Source organism: Gopherus evgoodei, unplaced genomic scaffold, assembly GCF_007399415.2.
Source record: "Gopherus evgoodei ecotype Sinaloan lineage unplaced genomic scaffold, rGopEvg1_v1.p scaffold_31_arrow_ctg1, whole genome shotgun sequence".
In the NCBI taxonomy this organism is placed as follows: domain Eukaryota; kingdom Metazoa; phylum Chordata; order Testudines; family Testudinidae; genus Gopherus; species Gopherus evgoodei.
In genome coordinates, this window is record NW_022059983.1 from 7,133,447 (window position 1) to 7,151,229 (window position 17,783).

At 67.9% G+C, this 17,783-nt stretch overlaps 2 protein-coding genes across 2 annotated transcripts; both read left to right on the plus strand.

The window, feature by feature from the left end:
• The first annotated feature begins 458 nt into the window (after positions 1-458).
• On the plus strand, positions 459-8,819 carry ERF (ETS2 repressor factor). Its single transcript, XM_030543488.1, has 4 exons — positions 459-540; positions 6,357-6,591; positions 6,790-6,905; positions 7,292-8,819. Exons 1-4 carry the CDS (start codon positions 519-521, stop codon positions 8,392-8,394), a joined length of 1,476 nt encoding a protein of 491 aa, XP_030399348.1. The 5' UTR covers positions 459-518; the 3' UTR covers positions 8,395-8,819.
• Positions 8,820-10,508: 1,689 nt separating this feature from the next.
• GSK3A (glycogen synthase kinase 3 alpha) lies at positions 10,509-17,776 on the plus strand (the record flags this gene model as incomplete). The annotated part of the gene is made up of 4 exons (XM_030543175.1): positions 10,509-10,716; positions 17,078-17,265; positions 17,358-17,441; positions 17,633-17,776. Coding segments are annotated over exons 1-4 (624 nt in total), but the record flags the coding sequence as incomplete, so codon positions are not given.
• Positions 17,777-17,783: the final 7 nt, after the last annotated feature.

The window sequence follows — 17,783 nt, forward strand, 5'->3', positions numbered from 1 at the left end:
CCCCCCAGCCTGACCCCCCCTCCTGATCCTCCAGATACTCTCCCTCCCCTTCCCCAGCCCCACCTCAGCGCCCAGTCACTCGCCCCACCCCACCTGAGTCCTGCCCCCCATACTCCTTTTCCATCTGCCCTGCCCCCAGATACCCCCACTGATTCCCCTCAGATACCCCTCTCCATCTACCCAATACCCCGGCATACCCCCAGTACGCTCATATGCCCCCTTCCCATATCTCCATCTAACACCTCGATCTGCCCAGATGCCCCCTACCCCGATACCCCTATGGGACCCCCTTCCTGCCCCACTCCCTGCACGGCCCTTTTAAGCCGCCCCTCCCCTCTGGAGTCTGTGGGCGGAGCCGGCAGAGGGGGCGGGCTCAGTGTCCATGGCGACGCGGCGGTGACGTGCTTGCAGGGGGCGTGGGCGTCCCGGCTCCATATGAGGCCGGGAAGGGGCGGAGGGGGGGAACCGGGGGGGGAAGCGACCGAGACCGACCCGGCGGCGGCTGTAGCGCAGGAGCCATGAAGACCCCTGCGGACGCAGGTGGGGACTGGGACCACGTGGGGCATGGGGGGTTGGGGGGCGCCCCAGGGGTTGGGGGGCCGGAGTGGGGGCCGGGGCTTTCCCCCAGGGTTTTGGGGGGCTGGGGTTCCCGCTGGTGGGTCTGGAGGAATTTGGAGGTGGGGTGTCCCCCCAAGGTTTCGGGGGGGCTAGGAGCGGGGCTTGGAGGAGGCACCCTGGGCGCGTGGTGTGGGGGCGCCTGGGGGGCAGGGAGAGGAGGAAGTGGGGGGCAGGGAGAGGAGGAAGTGGGGGGCTGGGAGCAGTGGGGGAGGAAAATGGGGGCGGGGGAGGCAGAAGTACTGAGGAGGGGGACACAAGGGACGGCGGTGGGGATGGGGAGCTGGGGGGGTGAGGCCTCGGGGGGGCTCGCAGGGCTCGCACTTGGCGCTTGTGATGGAGGCGGATGGAGTGGGGGGGTTGGAAAGTTCGGGGGTCCGGGCTGGGGGGCTTTCTACCCCTCCCTGCGGCTTGTGGGGGGGCCGGGACAGGCGGCGGCGGAGTTTGGCGCAGCGGGACCTGTTGCATTTCCCGGCCCCAGCTGCTGCCAGGGCCGCGGCGTGGGGGGCCCCGCGCGTGGGGGGAGGGGAGCTTGGGGGGCTCTGGGGTGACTCCGCCTTTCGGCATATGGGGGAGGGTGGAGTGGGGGGCTTGTGAGGGGAGGGGGCGCTTTATTTTGCCGGCGGGCTGCACCCCCGGATACTCCCGGGCTAGCAACACCCCCTCGCTGTCAGTCTGGGGGGGGTGTCTCTGCCCCTGCCCCCCGGCCCCCCTCGCGGGGACCGGGCAGAGAAAAGTTGCAAAGTTCCGAACTGGAAACTCAGCGTTCGAAAAGGAACTTTTTGTTTCCGACAAACAACGCGGCGTTAAGGTGGCGCCGGGCGGGGGGGGGGAATCTGCCCCCCTTTAATGTTTGTGTTGGGGGGGCGGCAGGGTGTGTTCCCTCCAGGGAGACCGAGCTGGTTGGAATTCTCTCTTCCTCCCCCCCCATTTTTACCGTTTAAGAGGACGATACCACCTTAAACCTAGCGCCAATCTTGTCTTCCTTGGCGGCGGTGTGTGTGGGGGGGGTTAATCGGCAGGTTTACCCCCCCAGCACACCGAAAAGGGGGGAGTCGTAGCTATCGTTGACCTAGATCCCCTCCCCAACTACAAACAGGCTGATACCACCTTAAATCCAGACCGGGTGGGGGCAGGGAATGTGTAGCCTTAACCCCGGACTTTACTCTGGGGGGGCTCGATTGTGCTATGGCTGAGCTGGATTTGTGGGGGGGGGAGAAGCCACTTTACAACCCGCTTTCCGTGGGGCGGGGGGGGGTTCACTGTCCACTCTGCGGCTGGACTTTGGCCTGGGTGGGGGGGAGGATTGAGCGGCTTCATTGCTTGAAAATGCCCCGTCCGCTGGCCTGTGCGGGGTGGGGGGGAACTCCCTCTGCAGAGACCTGCCCCCCCCTTCCCCTCCCCCTTGCTGGTTTTGTGCTGGGCTCCCCCTCCCCCCTGGCGCCACCCACCCCAGCCCCATTGTCTCCAGGAATCTGGGTGTTTTTTTTGAAGTGCTTCTCGCTTCTGTTCAAACTTGTCTCCCCCCCCCCCCCGCCCCATAAGTGAGGTGGCGGCGGCGGCTGCAGAACTTTTCCTGTCTTCGACTCTGGGAAAGTTCCGGACAGACCGACCGAGCCCCCCCCCCCCCCCCCGAAATCAGAGCTCGCGGATTTTATCCCCCCCACGAGCCCGGTCTCTGCTGGCCGACCCCCCGCTTTTGTACTAACCCCGCAATTTGAGCCCCCCCCAGTTTTGAAGGCTCTCTGGGGCGGCGGGGGGGTGGGCCGGCCCCTCCAGCGCGCAGACACCCAGCTGTGATGTGGTTGCCCCCCCGCACCCCCCGGCCGGAGGCTGCGGCTTGAGGCTGCTGGAATGGGAGTGATGTAATATTGGGGGGGGGGGGGGCTGGAATTCGATCCCGGCTCTGGTAGCTGCTGGCTCCAGGGATTAGTCACAGAGGTGGTGCGGTTTGGAGGGGGTGCGCTTAAAGAGACAGTGACGCCATTCCCCCCCAACAGAAACTTGAGGCCCCCAACTCGAGATCCCACCTACTCCCCCTAGCCAAAACCTCATTGGCGCTCCCCCAGGTCCGGGGTCCCGGCCGTGGGGGTCCTGCCCCCCACCCCGAGGTGGGGAAGGAGGTGAATCGCCCCAGACGTGCCCGCACTTAGGGAGCAGTGGAAAATGTGGGGGGGTTTGGCCGGGAGCTGAGACTTGGAAGGCGGGCAGGGAACAGTCTGTGCATTGTGTGTGGGCAGGGACCAGGCGGAGGGGGGGGTGGCCCAGGCTGCCTCTGGGCTGAACCCCGGCAAATTCCAGCCCCCCAACTCTCTGGAATTGCCCCAGCTCCAACATCTCCCCCCAGCTCAGTTGAGCGGATGTTATGGGGCAGCTAGGTTACATAACTGGGGGGGGGACCCTGCTTCCAGGAGTTTGCAGCTGGCAAGGCCGGGGGGGCGGGTGGCAGCGTCCCCCCCGTGTCTGGCCTTCCCACCCATTGGCACCAGGCTGCCGGCGGCTCGTGCCAGACCCGGGGGCTGCGCCTGCCAGCAGACGGTGGTTTTGTGTCGTCCCCCCCGCCCCCTTCTCCCTGGCGGAGAGCTGGCGGGGGATGGGGGTGGGTGGCAGGCGAGAGGTGGGCACCCACAGGGATGGGCGAGTGGGCACCCGCTTAGTCACTGGCTGCTCTGCCCTTGTAGGGGGGCGTAGACCTGCCACCCCTGGAAGCATTGAGCTGGGAACCCCTCAAGAAGTGTGTTGGGGGGGCAGTGGGGCGGTTGCTGTGATTGGGGGACAGCTGGGGGCTCTGTGAGTGTCCTGAGATGGGGGGATGCACCAGCTCCTTCTTACAGAGGTGGGGCTGGGGGCCACCCCCAGGCCTGGATCTAGGAATCACCACCTTTGATCACTTCCCCCACACCAACAGCCATTGGAGTGGGGGTGCCACCATCTGGGGAGGGGGGAGCATGCCTCAGTCAGCTCCCCTACGGCAGTAAGCGGGGGTTATTCACCCCCATAGACATGGGGCTGTGGTTTCCATCCCTTAAAGTCTCAGTGGGTGTAGGGTGGGGGAAGCCTGGGGTGTGGGGGTGTCCCATCCAGTGCCCCACTCACGTATCCTTGTGTTGGGGACCCCCCCAGCTCTTGCACCTGGGGAGGGCTTTGTTGGGGGGGCTGCGGAGGGGGGTCACCCCGCGTGTCTGGCCGCACCAGCCGGGGAACAGTGACCCCATTCACAGGATCTCCGCGGGCGGCTGATGTCAGAGCCCCCCCCCCCCCGGCTAATTAGCAAGAACAGGCCCCTGTGTGTAAGTGGGGCTGAGTCAGAGGCTGGGGGGAGGGGCCCATGGGGGAGGGGAGCTTCCAGCTATCTGGCTGGGGCCAGTGGGGATTTGGGGGTGGGGGGTTTCATAACCCATGGTCCCTCCTCCTTCCTGCTCACTTTGCCCACTTCATCTTTCTGGAGAGGTCTTTGGAGGGGAGGGAGGGAGGGAGGGATGTCTCCTTCCAGCGGCTCCTTGCCCCAGATCTGAGGGCAATACTGGCACGAAGACACGGTCCCTATGGGGTGAGAGGCAGAGGCTGGTTATAAAGCAACCCCCTCCCCCCCCCCGCCTGGCACTGGGATGCAGCCACCTCTGGGGAAGGGCGTAGGGGGATGGTTATACAGGGACCCTCTCCTGGCACTGGGATACAGCCGCCTCTGGGGAAGGGCATAGGGGGCTGGTTATACAGGGACCCTCGCCTGGCACTGGGATGCAGCCACCTCTGGGGAAGGATGTAGGGGGATGGTTATACAGGGACCCCTGCCTGGCACTGGGATGCAGCCACCTCTGGGGAAGGGCATAGGGGGATGGTTATACAGGGACCCCCGCCTGGCACTGGGATGCAGCCACCTCTGGGGAAGGGCGTATGGGGATGGTTATACAGGGACCCTCGCCTGGCACTGGGATGCAGCCACCTCTGGGGAAGGGCGTAGGGGGATGGTTATACAGGGACCCTCGCCTGGCACTGGGATGCAGCCACCTCTGGGGAAGGGCATAGGGGGATGGTTATTCAGGGACCCCCGCCTGGCACTGGGATGCAGCCACCTCTGGGGAAGGGCATAGGGGGATGGTTATACAGGGACCCTCGCCCTGTGCTGGGAAGTAAAAGGCAATTGTACAGTTGCACCCCAGGTGGGACTCCAGGGAGGTGGGGGAGGGGAGATGTCCTGATCACCTGGGTTCCTGGCATGTGCGGGGGGGGGGGTGGGACTGTGGGTGCCAGGGGCCCTCCCCAGCCTGCTCCTTCCCTTGGCCTCCTGGCGGGTTATTTTTAGTGCTCGGCTCCTTGGCGCGCTCTGTTGCCTGTTGCTTGGAGACTGGAAGGTGGATGGGGGTGGGCTGGACGTATTTGCCGAGGCCCCGTGGCACCCAGTGTGTGCTTGGGGGGGCAGGAGACTGGAGGGACCCCCTCAGTGCTTTGGGGTGCAAGGCTGGGTGTTACCCCACATTCCTCCCGTTGCTGGTGCCCTCACCCTGGTTTGGAGTGGGGTGGGAGCTGCCTCCATCTCTGAGCTGTGTGTATGTGGGGGGGGGTCTTCTGTGCTCCACCCCTGCTGCGGGGGGGTTGGACTGGAGGGGGGGGTGAGATCATCGCCCTAATGGCTTCGTCTGCGGCTCTGCCCTTGCCCCCCCCTCGGCGCCCAGCCTCCATTACAGAGGCTCTGAATTATTGATGGGCTGTGAGCACCTGGGGTTTGGGAAACGGGAAACCGCCCCCCCCCCGGCCTGGCTAGGGGTGGGGGGGCAGCCGGGGCTGGGATGCTGGGCTGGGCCCCTTTACAAGGACACCCTCCTGCCACTGGGGGGTCAGCTTCCCACCCTCCAGCTGGGCTGCCTGGCCCTGACAGGGTTAATGAGGTGGGGGGTGCTGCCCAGCACTACCCCCGTGTGCTGGGGGAGCTGGGCAGGTTGAGGGGCTGGGGCTCCCCCTCATTATTTTGGGGGGCCAGTGGTATGTGGGAGATGCTGCTGGCTCAGCCAATCAGGGGTGGGCCCATGGCATGCTGGGAAATGGCCTATTGGGGGGTTGAGGGGAGAGACCAGACCCCCGACCCCTGGGTGGGGGCTGAGCCTTATGCTAAACTCTGATCCTGGAGGTGCTGCCTCCTGCCAGGGTGTGCGGGGAGGGAGGGAGGGCGTGGGTGGTGTAGGCTGGGGGGTTCGAGGGGAGAGGATGGCGGGCAGTGGGAGGAGGGGGCTGGACAGGGGAGCTCCTCTGGGAGGTGCTGACCTCAGCCGCTTGCCCGCAGCACAGACACCCCTGACCCCATCTCACAGGGCTAGGGGGTTGGATTCTGCCCCGTGCGTGTGGGGCAAGCCCCCAGGGGTGCAGGGACCTCTCGTGAGCCCTGAAATGGGGGAGCTGCAGGTCGGGAGGGCGTGGCGGGGTGGTCCAGCCGGCCTGTGGCCCCAGCCTGGAAGCAGCTTGGCGGGTCTCCCAGGCTCCTGGCGGCCAGCAGCTTCCTGTTCCCTCCCGGGGTGGGGATGACGCGCACACCTTGTGCCTACACCCCAGCACTTGGCATGGGTGGCATTAGCCCTTCACACCCTGCTTCCCTCCCAGAGCCAGGAGAGAACCCAGGAGTCCTGGCTCCTGTCATCTTGTTTTGAGGGGGGCCAGTTTGGGCATCTCTGGCCCCCTGTGTGAAGCAGACCTTAAAGGGCGGGTTCCCCACCCCGTGTTGGCTAACAGCCCGCCCCTCCCCCCTGCAGGGTTTGCCTTCCCCGACTGGGCCTACAAGCCCGAGTCGAGCCCCGGCTCGCGGCAGATCCAGCTGTGGCATTTCATCCTGGAGCTGCTGCGCAAGGAGGAATACCACGACGTGATCGCCTGGCAGGGCGACTACGGCGAGTTCGTCATCAAGGACCCCGACGAGGTGGCGCGGCTGTGGGGTGTCCGCAAGTGCAAGCCCCAGATGAACTACGACAAGCTGAGCCGGGCGCTGAGGTGAGCAGGGACACCCTGGGGGCGGTGGGGAAACTGAGGCAGGGAAAGAGCACACCATTGGTCGGTGTCTGAGCTGGGGATAGAACCCAGGAGTCCTGGCTCCCAGGCCCTCAACCCCGCTCCCAGCTCTAACCTGGAATGGGATTTGGGGTGGTCTATGGGGGGCTAATAGTCCTGGCTCTCTCACCCCCACTCCAGGTACTACTACAACAAGCGGATCCTGCACAAAACCAAAGGGAAACGATTCACCTACAAGTTCAACTTCAACAAGTTGGTGCTGGTGAACTACCCCTTCATCGACATGGGCCTGGCAGGTGAGGGGCGGCAGTGGGGAAGGGGGGCCCATGGCAGGGGAGGGGCGGCAGCGGGGAAGGGGGCCTTCTGGGAAGGGTTGGGGAGAGGGCACCTCTTGAGGCCCGGGGACTTGGTGGAAAATAGCGGGGGCAGTGGGCGAGGGTAGGCCAGATGGGGGCATGGTGGGGGGTGCTGTGAGGATGGATGGGGGGATGAAGGCAGTTGGCGGGGGGCAAAGGGTGGGTGTGGACGGTGGGAGAGGGTTGGTTGAATTTGGGGGGACTATGGAGGTGGGAAGGGATGGGGCTGGACTGTGGGTGGGATGGGGGCTGGTAATTGGGTGGGTTGGGGCTGGGGGGCCAGGCAGGCAGCAGGGGTCCCCCTCACCCCTCTCCTTTTGTGGCAGGCGGCCCTGTGCCCCAGAGTGCCCCGCCGGTGCCCTCAGGCAGCTCCCACTTCCGCTTCCCGCCCTCCACGCCGGATGTGCTCTCGCCCGGGGCGGAGGAGCTGCGCTCGCCGGGCGTCTTCTCGGCTGTGGCCCGGCGCCTCGCCCGCGGCTCGGTCAGCGACTGCAGTGACGCCACCTCGGCCACCTCGGAGCTGGAGGAGCCGCTGGGCGAGGAGGGGCGCCGGGGCGGGGGGCCGGGCGAAGGGGGTGGCTTCCGTGGGCCCCCCCTGCCTGCCCACCCCCGGCTGGCCCACGACAGCCTCTTCCGTGCCTACCCCCGGCCCCGCGGGCCCGAGCCTCTCAGCCCCTTCCCGGTGTCCCCCATGGCTGGCCCTGGAGCCCTGCTGCCCCCCCAGCTCTCGCCCGCCCTGCCCCTCACCCCCTCCCACATGAACTACACCCCCTCACCCACCCTGAGCCCCATGTACCCCGGCGGCTCCCACTTCTCCTTCAACCCCGAGGACATGAAGCGCTACCTGCAGGCGCACACCCAGAGCGTCTACAATTACCACCTCAGCCCCCGGGCTTTCCTCCATTACCCCCACATCCTCGTGCCCCAGCCCCAGCGCCCCGAGAAGCCGCCCCTGCCCGAGGAGCCCCCCGCCCCCTTCAAATTCAAGCTGCAACCTCCCCCGCTGGGCCGGCGGAACCGGGACAAGGCACCGGCGCCCCCCGGTGAAGGGGCTGCCCCGGAGCCCCGGCTGCCCTGCATCAAGGTGGAGCCCGTCTCAGAGGGGGAGTCGGAGGAGGAGGAGGTGACGGTGGAGGTGACGGATGTCAGCGAGGAAGACGAGGAGGTGTTCAAGGCTCCCCCCGCCCCGGCCCCCCGGCAGTGCGAGGAGAGCGGCCAGTGCATCCCCCTTAAGCTGCGTTTTAAGCGGCGCTGGAGTGAGGACCAGCGGCTGGAGGCGGGTGGGGGGGGCGGCCCCGAAGAGGCGGATGACAAGAAGGTGAAGGGGGAGCGGGAGGGTGGGGGCGCCCCAGCCGGAGGTGGGCGGCGTGTCAGCACCGACCTGCCTCATGCCACGGCCCAGCTCTCGCTGGAGAACAAGGACTCGTAGAGCCAGTGCCGGCGCCCCCGGGGGGGCTGGGGGGCCGTCTTCTGCCTTAACTCAGAGATTTTAACCCTCCTCTGGGCTGCCACCTCTCCGGGATCTTGTACGTTGAAATGGGGTAGGGCGCTCAGCTGTTTTTACTTCAATATACATATATATATATTTTTGGGGGGATGATTTTAAATCTGGGGGCAGCTTTCCCTTCAGGGTCTCTGGTTTTTAAAGAGGGGGTGACCCTGGGAATTTATATCATGTAGAATTTTTTTAACCTTTTCCCACCCCCGAATCCCCTCGTTTATATCCCGTCGCTGCCTTGTTGGGGGAGGGGGGTGTTTTCATCTTAAGGGGGGATGTTGAGGGATCTCAATGTCCCTTGCCCCTCGTGTGGGGGAAACGGGCTTTAAAGCACAATAAACTCTCTTTAATCCCTGTCTGGCTGGATCAGAAATGGAAGCCATTCCTGCAGCACCCTCATGTTATTGGGGGCTGGGGGGACATAAGAACGGCCTGACAGGGTCAGACCAAAGGTCCATCTAGCCCAGTGTCCTGGGGGAGAGAGGATGCCATTTTGTGCCCCCTGTTGCCTACAGACCTAGCTTCTCCCCTTCCCTCCAGCTTAGATTGGTCTGTATGAGGCTGTATGGCCCCTTCTTTTATGGGGGGGGCAGTCTGGCATTTGGGGGCCTGCAGGTTGCTTGGGGTGCCCGAGATGGCTTTAGATAACCAAAAATGAGAGGGGTTTGTGCAGCTGCAGCCCTGAGCCACCCCAGGGGAGCTGGGGGGTACCTCAAGTGCCTGTTGAAGTACTGTCTGTGGGGGGTGGGAGGAGTAGGCACCCCATGTCCCCCCCCATGGGGTAGGACCTGAACTGACATTTCCCCCACTTCCCAATACCTGCAAGGACCCCAGGAGCTATTCCCCTGCTTCCCTGTAGTGACAAGGGGGGGGGGGGGAAGCTAGGGCGTCTCATGAGGTGGACTGGGCCCTGGGTGATTGGGGGGGGTGCGGCTGGTACATGATGGGAGCTGGGTCCCCCCCAGTTGTCCGGGGGGGGCAGGGCTTGGAGGCCTGCTCTGAGGGTGGGGGGCAGATGCCAGTCTGGGCTCCCAGTTCGAGGGGCTGGGGGGGACGGGGGAAGCCTTATGGAAATTCCTGTACAGCGGGGGCGGGGGGCGCTCGGGTTTGAATGTATCAAAATAACCAATAAAAGGTGGAAACTTGGTGGGTTTTTGCTTCTTTTTGTAACAGCACCGCAGGGGGGGCGGCCCCCCCGGGCGGGCTGGGGAGCGGCTCTTAGACCCCGCGCTGCTGGCCGGGCCGGGCAGGGGGCCTGCAGCCCTGCCCCACCCCCCACCCAGGGGCACGGATACGGGCCCTTCCCCCAACTCCCAGTCCCGGGGGAGCCCGGACGCCTGGGTTCCGAGCCTGGCGGGGGGCGGGGCATTGTCCGATGGTTTTACCCGCGGGCTGGAGCGGGGGCGGGGTTCTTCGGCTGGCGGTTGAGGAAACTACATTTCCCGGCGGCCCCCGCGACAAGGAGGGGCGGGGCCCAGACTCCGTTTCCCGGCGGCCCCCGCGGCAAGGAGGGGGCGGGGCCCAGACTCCGTTTCCCGGCGGCCCCCGCGGCAGTAAGGGGGCGGGGCCCAAACTCCGTTTCCCGGCGGCCCCCGCGGCAGGCTGGGGGCGGGACCGAGACTGCGTTTCCCGGCGGCCCCCGCGGCAAGGAGGGGGCGGGGCCCAGACTCCGTTTCCCGGCGGCCCCCGCGGCAGTAAGGGGGCGGGGCCCAAACTCCGTTTCCCGGCGGCCCCCGCGGCAAGGAGGGGGCGGGGCCCAACTCCGTTTCCCGGCGGCCCCCGCGGCAAGGAGGGGGGCGGGGCCCAGACTCCGTTTCCCGGCGGCCCCCGCGGCAGTAAGGGGGCGGGGCCCAAACTCCGTTTCCCGGCGGCCCCCGCGGCAGGCTGGGGGCGGGACCGAGACTGCGTTTCCCGGCGGCCCCCGAGCCAAGGAGGGGGCGGGGCCCGGACTACGTTTCCCGGCGGCCCCTGCGGCAAGGAGGGGGCGGGGCTGGAGCGACGCAGGCGCACTCTGACTCGCCCGCCCCCCCCCGTCCGGCCTCGCCATGAGCAGCGGCAGCGCCGGCCCCTCCCGGGCCCGGACCAGCTCGTTCGCCGACGCCGCCGCGGGCGGGGCCCCCCCCGGCCCCGGAGCCCCCGCCCCGCCCGGACCCGCCCCGGGGGCCGCGCCGGGCGCCAAGGCGGGGGCGGCGGGGCCTGGGCCGGGGGGGGGCGGCGGGACCGGGCCCTTCCCGCCGGGCCTGAAACTCGGCCGTGAGTGGGGGGGCGGGGAGCCGGGGGTCCCTGGGGGACGGGCTGTGGGGCAGGGAAGGGGTCTAGGAGAAGGAGGCTGCAGAGTGGGAGTCGGGGGGGGTCCAGGGGGTGAGTGGGGCAGGCCGGGGGAGCTGGGGGTCCCTGGGGGACGGGCTGTGGGGCAGGGAAGGGGTCTAGGAGAAGGAGGCTGCAGAGTGGGCGTCGGGGGGGGCCCAGGGGGTGGCTGAGGAGCAGGTCTCTGGGGGGTGGCGGGGGGCCCAGGAGTGGGAGGACCATGGGGAGCTCTGGGTGGGCAGGAAGGGCTGCAGGGGGGCTCAGGAAGCTGTAGATGGGGGGGGTTCACAGGCTGTTTGGGGGGTGGGGGGCCCAGGAGTGGGAGGACCATGGGGAGCTCTGGGCGGGCAGGAAGGGCTGCGGGGGGCTCAGGAAGCTGTAGATGGGGGGGGTTCACAGGCTGTTTGGGGGGTGGGGGGCCCAGGAGTGGGAGGACCATGGGGAGCTCTGGGTGGGCAGGAAGGGCTGCAGGGGGGCTCAGGAAGCTGTAGATGGGGGGGGTTCACAGGCTGTTTGGGGGGTGGGGGGCCCAGGAGTGGGAGGACCATGGGGAGCTCTGGGCGGGCAGGAAGGGCTGCGGGGGGCTCAGGAAGCTGTAGATGGGGGGGGTGTTCACAGGCTGTTTGGGGGGTGGGGGGCATTTCTGAGCGGGGCAGGCAGCGAGGCTGCGTTGTAGGGAGGGAAGAGGTGCTAGAAGGGGGCGGGGGCAGGAGAAAGGGGGACTCCATGGGGGGTGGAAGAACCGTTGTGGGTCCCTGAGTGCATCACTTCCCTATGGGCTGGTCATGCGACAGGGGTGGGGGGCTCTAGAGGCTGAAGAGAAGGGGGGTGAAGCTGATTGGGGGTTGGGGTCAGGCTCTAGGGTCCCATTCAGGGTTGGGGGGCTGGCAGGTGGCTCTGTCATTAGATTTGGGAATCGAGTGTTGGGATTCAGGGCCTTGGGTGAGCCCCTGACTTGCAAAGCCCAGCTCTGCTGCGGGGGAGCTGCTGAATGGGGGGGCTCCCTGGGGTGGGGATTGCGGGTTCTCATGGCAGGAGTTCTCTGGTTGCTGGGCTTCCTCTCCGTGTTTCTAACCCCCCATCCCCAGGGCCCAGCAGGAAGGACGGGAGGGGCAGTGTTGGGGTGCTTTGGGGGGTCCCTGGTGTGTTCTAGGCCCCGTCCCTCGGGGCCAGTGGACAGGGCAGGGCTGGGGGGTCCCTGGCCGTGGCTCTAACCCCCCCCATCCCCAGGGCCCAGCAGGAGGACAGGAGGGGCAGTGTTGGGGTGCTTTGGGGGGTCCCTGGTGTGTTCTAGCCCCCGTCCCTAGGGCCAGTGGAGAGGGCAGGGCTGGGGGGTCCCTGGCCGTGGCTCTAACCCCCCCCGTCCCCAGGGCCCAGCAGGAAGGACAGGAGGGGCAGTGTTGGGGTGCTTTGGGGGGTCCCTGGTGTGTTCTAGCCCCCGTCCCTAGGGCCAGTGGACAGGGCAGGGCTGGGGGGTCCCTGGCCGTGGCTCTAAACCCCCCGTCCCCAGGGCCCAGCAGGAAGGACAGGAGGGGCAGTGTTGGGGTGCTTTGGGGGGTCCCTGGTGTGTTCTAGCCCCTGTCCCTAGGGCCAGTGGACAGGGCAGGGCTGGGGGGTCCCTGGCCGTGGCTCTAACCCCCCCCCCATCCCCAGGGCCCAGCAGGAAGGACAGGAGGGGCAGTGTTGGGGTGCTTTGGGGGGTCCCTGGTGTGTTCTAGCCCCCGTCCCTAGGGGCCAGTGGACAGGGCAGGGCTGAGGGGGTCCCTGGCTGTGGCTCTAACCCCCCCCCCCCGTCCCCAGGGCCCAGCAGGAAGGACAGGAGAGGCAGTGTTGGGGTGCTTTGGGGGGTCCCTGGTGTGTTCTAGCCCCCGTCCCTAGGGGCCAGTGGACAGGGCAGGGCTGGGGGGTCCCTGGCCGTGGCTCTAACCCCCCCCATCCCCAGGGCTCAGCAGGAAGGACGGGAGGGGCAGTGTTGGGGTGCTTTGGGGGGTCCCTGGTGTGTTCTAGCCCCCGTCCCTAGGGGCCAGTGGACAGGGCAGGGCTGGGGGGTCCCTGGCTGTGGCTCTAACCCCCCCCCATCCCCAGGGCCCAGCAGGAAGGACAGGAGGGGCAGTGTTGGGGTGCTTTGGGGGGGTCCCTGGTGTGTTTCTAGCCCCCGTCCCTCAGGGCCAGTGGACAGGGCAGGGCTGGGGGGTCCCTGGCCGTGGCTCTAACCCCCCCCCCTGTCCCCAGGGCCCAGCAGGAAGGATGGGAGAGGCAGTGTTGGGGTGCTTTGGGGGGGTCCCTGGTGTGTTCTAGCCCCCGTCCCTAGGGGCCAGTGGACAGGGCAGAGCTGGGGGGTCCCTGGCCGTGGCTCTAACCCCCCCCCCCCGTCCCCAGGGCCCAGCAGGAAGGACAGGAGAGGCAGTGTTGGGGTGCTTTGGGGGGTCCCTGGTGTGTTCTAGCCCCCGTCCCTAGGGGCCAGTGGACAGGGCAGGGCTGGGGGGGTCCCTGGCCGTGGCTCTAACCCCCCCCCATCCCCAGGGCCCAGCAGGAAGGACGGGAGGGGCAGTGTTGGGGTGCTTTGGGGGGTCCCTGGTGTGTTCTAGCCCCCGTCCCTCAGGGCCAGTGGACAGGGCAGGGCTGGGGGGTCCCTGGCCGTGGCTCTAACCCCCCCCCCTGTCCCCAGGGCCCAGCAGGAAGGATGGGAGAGGCAGTGTTGGGGTGCTTTGGGGGGGTCCCTGGTGTGTTCTAGCCCCCGTCCCTAGGGGCCAGTGGACAGGGCAGGGCTGGGGGGTCCCTGGCCGTGGCTCTAACCCCCCCCCCCGTCCCCAGGGCCCAGCAGGAAGGACAGGAGAGGCAGTGTTGGGGTGCTTTGGGGGGTCCCTGGTGTGTTCTAGCCCCCGTCCCTAGGGGCCAGTGGACAGGGCAGGGCTGGGGGGTCCCTGGCCGTGGCTCTAACCCCCCCCCCATCCCCAGGGCCCAGCAGGAAGGACGGGAGGGGCAGTGTTGGGGTGCTTTGGGGGGTCCCTGGTGTGTTCTAGCCCCCGTCCCTCAGGGCCAGTGGACAAGGCAGGGCTGGGGGGTCCCTGGCTGTGGCTCTAACCCCCCCCATCCCCAGGGCCCAGCAGGAAGGACAGGAGGGGCAGTGTTGGGGTGCTTTGGGGGGGTCCCTGGTGTGTTCTAGGGCCAGTGGACAGGGCAGGGCTGGGGGGTCCCTGGCCGTGGCTCTAACCCCCCCCCCGTCCCCAGGGCCCAGCAGGAAGGATGGGAGAGGCAGTGTTGGGGTGCTTTGGGGGGGTCCCTGGTGTGTTCTAGCCCCCGTCCCTAGGGGCCAGTGGACAGGGCAGGGCTGGGGGGTCCCTGGCCGTGGCTCTAACCCCCCCCATCCCCAGGGCCCAGCAGGAAGGACAGGAGGGGCAGTGTTGGGGTGCTTTGGGGGGTCCCTGGTGTGTTCTAGGCCCCGTCCCTCGGGGCCAGTGGACAGGGCAGGGCTGGGGGGTCCCTGGCCGTGGCTCTAACCCCCCCCATCCCCAGGGCCCAGCAGGAAGGACAGGAGGGGCAGTGTTGGGGTGCTTTGGGGGGGTCCCTGGTGTGTTCTAGGGCCAGTGGACAGGGCAGGGCTGGGGGGTCCCTGGCCGTGGCTCTAACCCCCCCCCATCCCCAGGGCCCAGCAGGAAGGACGGGAGAGGCAGTGTTGGGGTGCTTTGGGGGGTCCCTGGTGTGTTCTAGCCCCCGTCCCTAGGGGCCAGTGGAGAGGGCAGGGCTGGGGGGTCCCTGGCCGTGGCTCTAACCCCCCCCCCGTCCCCAGGGCCCAGCAGGAAGGATGGGAGAGGCAGTGTTGGGGTGCTTTGGGGGGGTCCCTGGTGTGCTCTAGCCCCCGTCCCTAGGGGCCAGTGGACAGGGCAGGGCTGGGGGGTCCCTGGCCGTGGCTCTAACCCCCCCCATCCCCAGGGCTCAGCAGGAAGGACAGGAGGGGCAGTGTTGGGGTGCTTTGGGGGGTCCCTGGTATGTTCTAGCCCCCGTCCCTAGGGGCCAGTGGACAGGGCAGGGCTGGGGGGGTCCCTGGCCGTGGCTCTAACCCCCCCCCATCCCCAGGGCCCAGCAGGAAGGACGGGAGAGGCAGTGTTGGGGTGCTTTGGGGGGTCCCTGGTGTGTTCTAGCCCCCGTCCCTAGGGGCCAGTGGAGAGGGCAGGGCTGGGGGGTCCCTGGCCGTGGCTCTAAACCCCCCCCGTCCCCAGGGCCCAGCAGGAAGGACAGGAGGGGCAGTGTTGGGGTGCTTTGGGGGGGTCCCTGGTGTGTTCTAGGGCCAGTGGACAGGGCAGGGCTGGGGGGTCCCTGGCCGTGGCTCTAACCCCCCCCATCCCCAGGGCCCAGCAGGAAGGACAGGAGGGGCAGTGTTGGGGTGCTTTGGGGGGTCCCTGGTGTGTTCTAGCCCCCGTCCCTAGGGGCCAGTGGACAGGGCAGGGCTGGGGGGGTCCCTGGCCGTGGCTCTAACCCCCCCCCATCCCCAGGGCCCAGCAGGAAGGACGGGAGGGGCAGTGTTGGGGTGCTTTGGGGGGTCCCTGGTGTGTTCTAGCCCCCGTCCCTCAGGGCCAGTGGACAAGGCAGGGCTGGGGGGTCCCTGGCTGTGGCTCTAACCCCCCCCATCCCCAGGGCCCAGCAGGAAGAACAGGAGGGGCAGTGTTGGGGTGCTTTGGGGGGTCCCTGGTGTGTTCTAGCCCCCGTTCCTCAGGGCCAGTGGACAAGGCAGGGCTGGGGGGTCCCTGGCTGTGGCTCTAACCCCCCCCATCCCCAGGGCCCAGCAGGAAGGACAGGAGGGGCAGTGTTGGGGTGCTTTGGGGGGGTCCCTGGTGTGTTCTAGGGCCAGTGGACAGGGCAGGGCTGGGGGGTCCCTGGCCGTGGCTCTAACCCCCCCCCGTCCCCAGGGCCCAGCAGGAAGGATGGGAGAGGCAGTGTTGGGGTGCTTTGGGGGGGTCCCTGGTGTGTTCTAGCCCCCGTCCCTAGGGGCCAGTGGACAGGGCAGGGCTGGGGGGTCCCTGGCCGTGGCTCTAACCCCCCCCATCCCCAGGGCCCAGCAGGAAGGACAGGAGGGGCAGTGTTGGGGTGCTTTGGGGGGTCCCTGGTGTGTTCTAGGCCCCGTCCCTCGGGGCCAGTGGACAGGGCAGGGCTGGGGGGTCCCTGGCCGTGGCTCTAACCCCCCCCATCCCCAGGGCCCAGCAGGAAGGACGGGAGGGGCAGTGTTGGGGTGCTTTGGGGGGGTCCCTGGTGTGTTCTAGGGCCAGTGGACAGGGCAGGGCTGGGGGGTCCCTGGCCGTGGCTCTAACCCCCCCCCATCCCCAGGGCCCAGCAGGAAGGACGGGAGAGGCAGTGTTGGGGTGCTTTGGGGGGTCCCTGGTGTGTTCTAGCCCCCGTCCCTAGGGGCCAGTGGAGAGGGCAGGGCTGGGGGGTCCCTGGCCGTGGCTCTAACCCCCCCCCCGTCCCCAGGGCCCAGCAGGAAGGATGGGAGAGGCAGTGTTGGGGTGCTTTGGGGGGGTCCCTGGTGTGCTCTAGCCCCCGTCCCTAGGGGCCAGTGGACAGGGCAGGGCTGGGGGGTCCCTGGCCGTGGCTCTAACCCCCCCCATCCCCAGGGCTCAGCAGGAAGGACAGGAGGTGCAGTGTTGGGGTGCTTTGGGGGGTCCCTGGTATGTTCTAGCCCCCGTCCCTAGGGGCCAGTGGACAGGGCAGGGCTGGGGGGGTCCCTGGCCGTGGCTCTAACCCCCCCCCATCCCCAGGGCCCAGCAGGAAGGACGGGAGAGGCAGTGTTGGGGTGCTTTGGGGGGGTCCCTGGTGTGTTCTAGGGCCAGTGGACAGGGCAGGGCTGGGGGGTCCCTGGCCGTGGCTCTAACCCCCCCCCCGTCCCCAGGGCCCAGCAGGAAGGACGGGAGGGGCAGTGTTGGGGTGCTTTGGGGGGTCCCTGGTGTGTTCTAGCCCCCGTCCCTAGGGCCAGTGGACAGGGCAGGGCTGGGGGGTCCCTGGCCGTGGCTCTAACCCCCCCCAGCCCCAGGGCCCAGCAGGAAGGACGGGAGGGGCAGTGTTGGGGTGCTTTGGGGGGTCCCTGGTGTGTTCTAGCCCCCGTCCCTAGGGCCAGTGGACAGGGTAGGGCTGGGGGGTCCCTGGCTGTGGCTCTAACCCCCCCCAGCCCCAGGGCCCAGCAGGAAGGACGGGAGGGGCAGTGTTGGGGTGCTTTGGGGGGTCCCTGGTGTGTTCTAGCCCCCGTCCCTAGGGCCAGTGGACAGGGCAGGGCTGGGGGGTCCCTGGCCGTGGCTCTAACCCCCCCCATCCCCAGGGGACAGCGGGAAGGTGAGCACGGTGGTGGCCACGCCCGGCCAGGGCCCGGAGCGCCCCCAGGAGGTCTCGTACTCGGATATCAAGGTCATCGGGAACGGTTCCTTCGGCGTGGTCTATCAGGCCCGCCTGGCCAACTCCGGGGAGCTGGTGGCCATCAAAAAAGTGCTGCAGGACAAGCGCTTCAAGGTGAGTGTGGCGGGGGAGCGTGAGCCAGGGCGGGGTCCCCTATCCTTACGGGGCTCCCTCACTCACCCCGTCTTTGTCGTCCCCCCCCCCAGAACCGGGAGCTGCAGATCATGCGCAAGCTGGATCACTGCAACATCGTGCGGCTGCGCTACTTCTTCTACTCCAGCGGGGAGAAGGTCAGGGGGCATCGGGGGGCAGGACAGGTCCATGTGGGGGGCGGGGTGCATCCTGGGTCCCCTTGCATCCTCCCTGTGTGAAAGGGCTGGGGGGGGGTGTCCTGGGTCCTCAGCCCCAATGGGGAGGGTCCATGAGACTTTGCGGGGGGCGCAGGGGGTCCCGGGTCCCCTCTCACCCAGCCCCGTTGCAGAAGGACGAGGTGTACCTGAACCTGGTGCTGGACTTCGTGCCCGAGACGGTGTACCGCGTGGCACGCCACTTCACCAAGGCCAAGCAGCCCATCCCCGTCATCTACGTCAAGGTGAGCCGGGGGCCAGCTGCACACAGGATGGGGGCAGGCA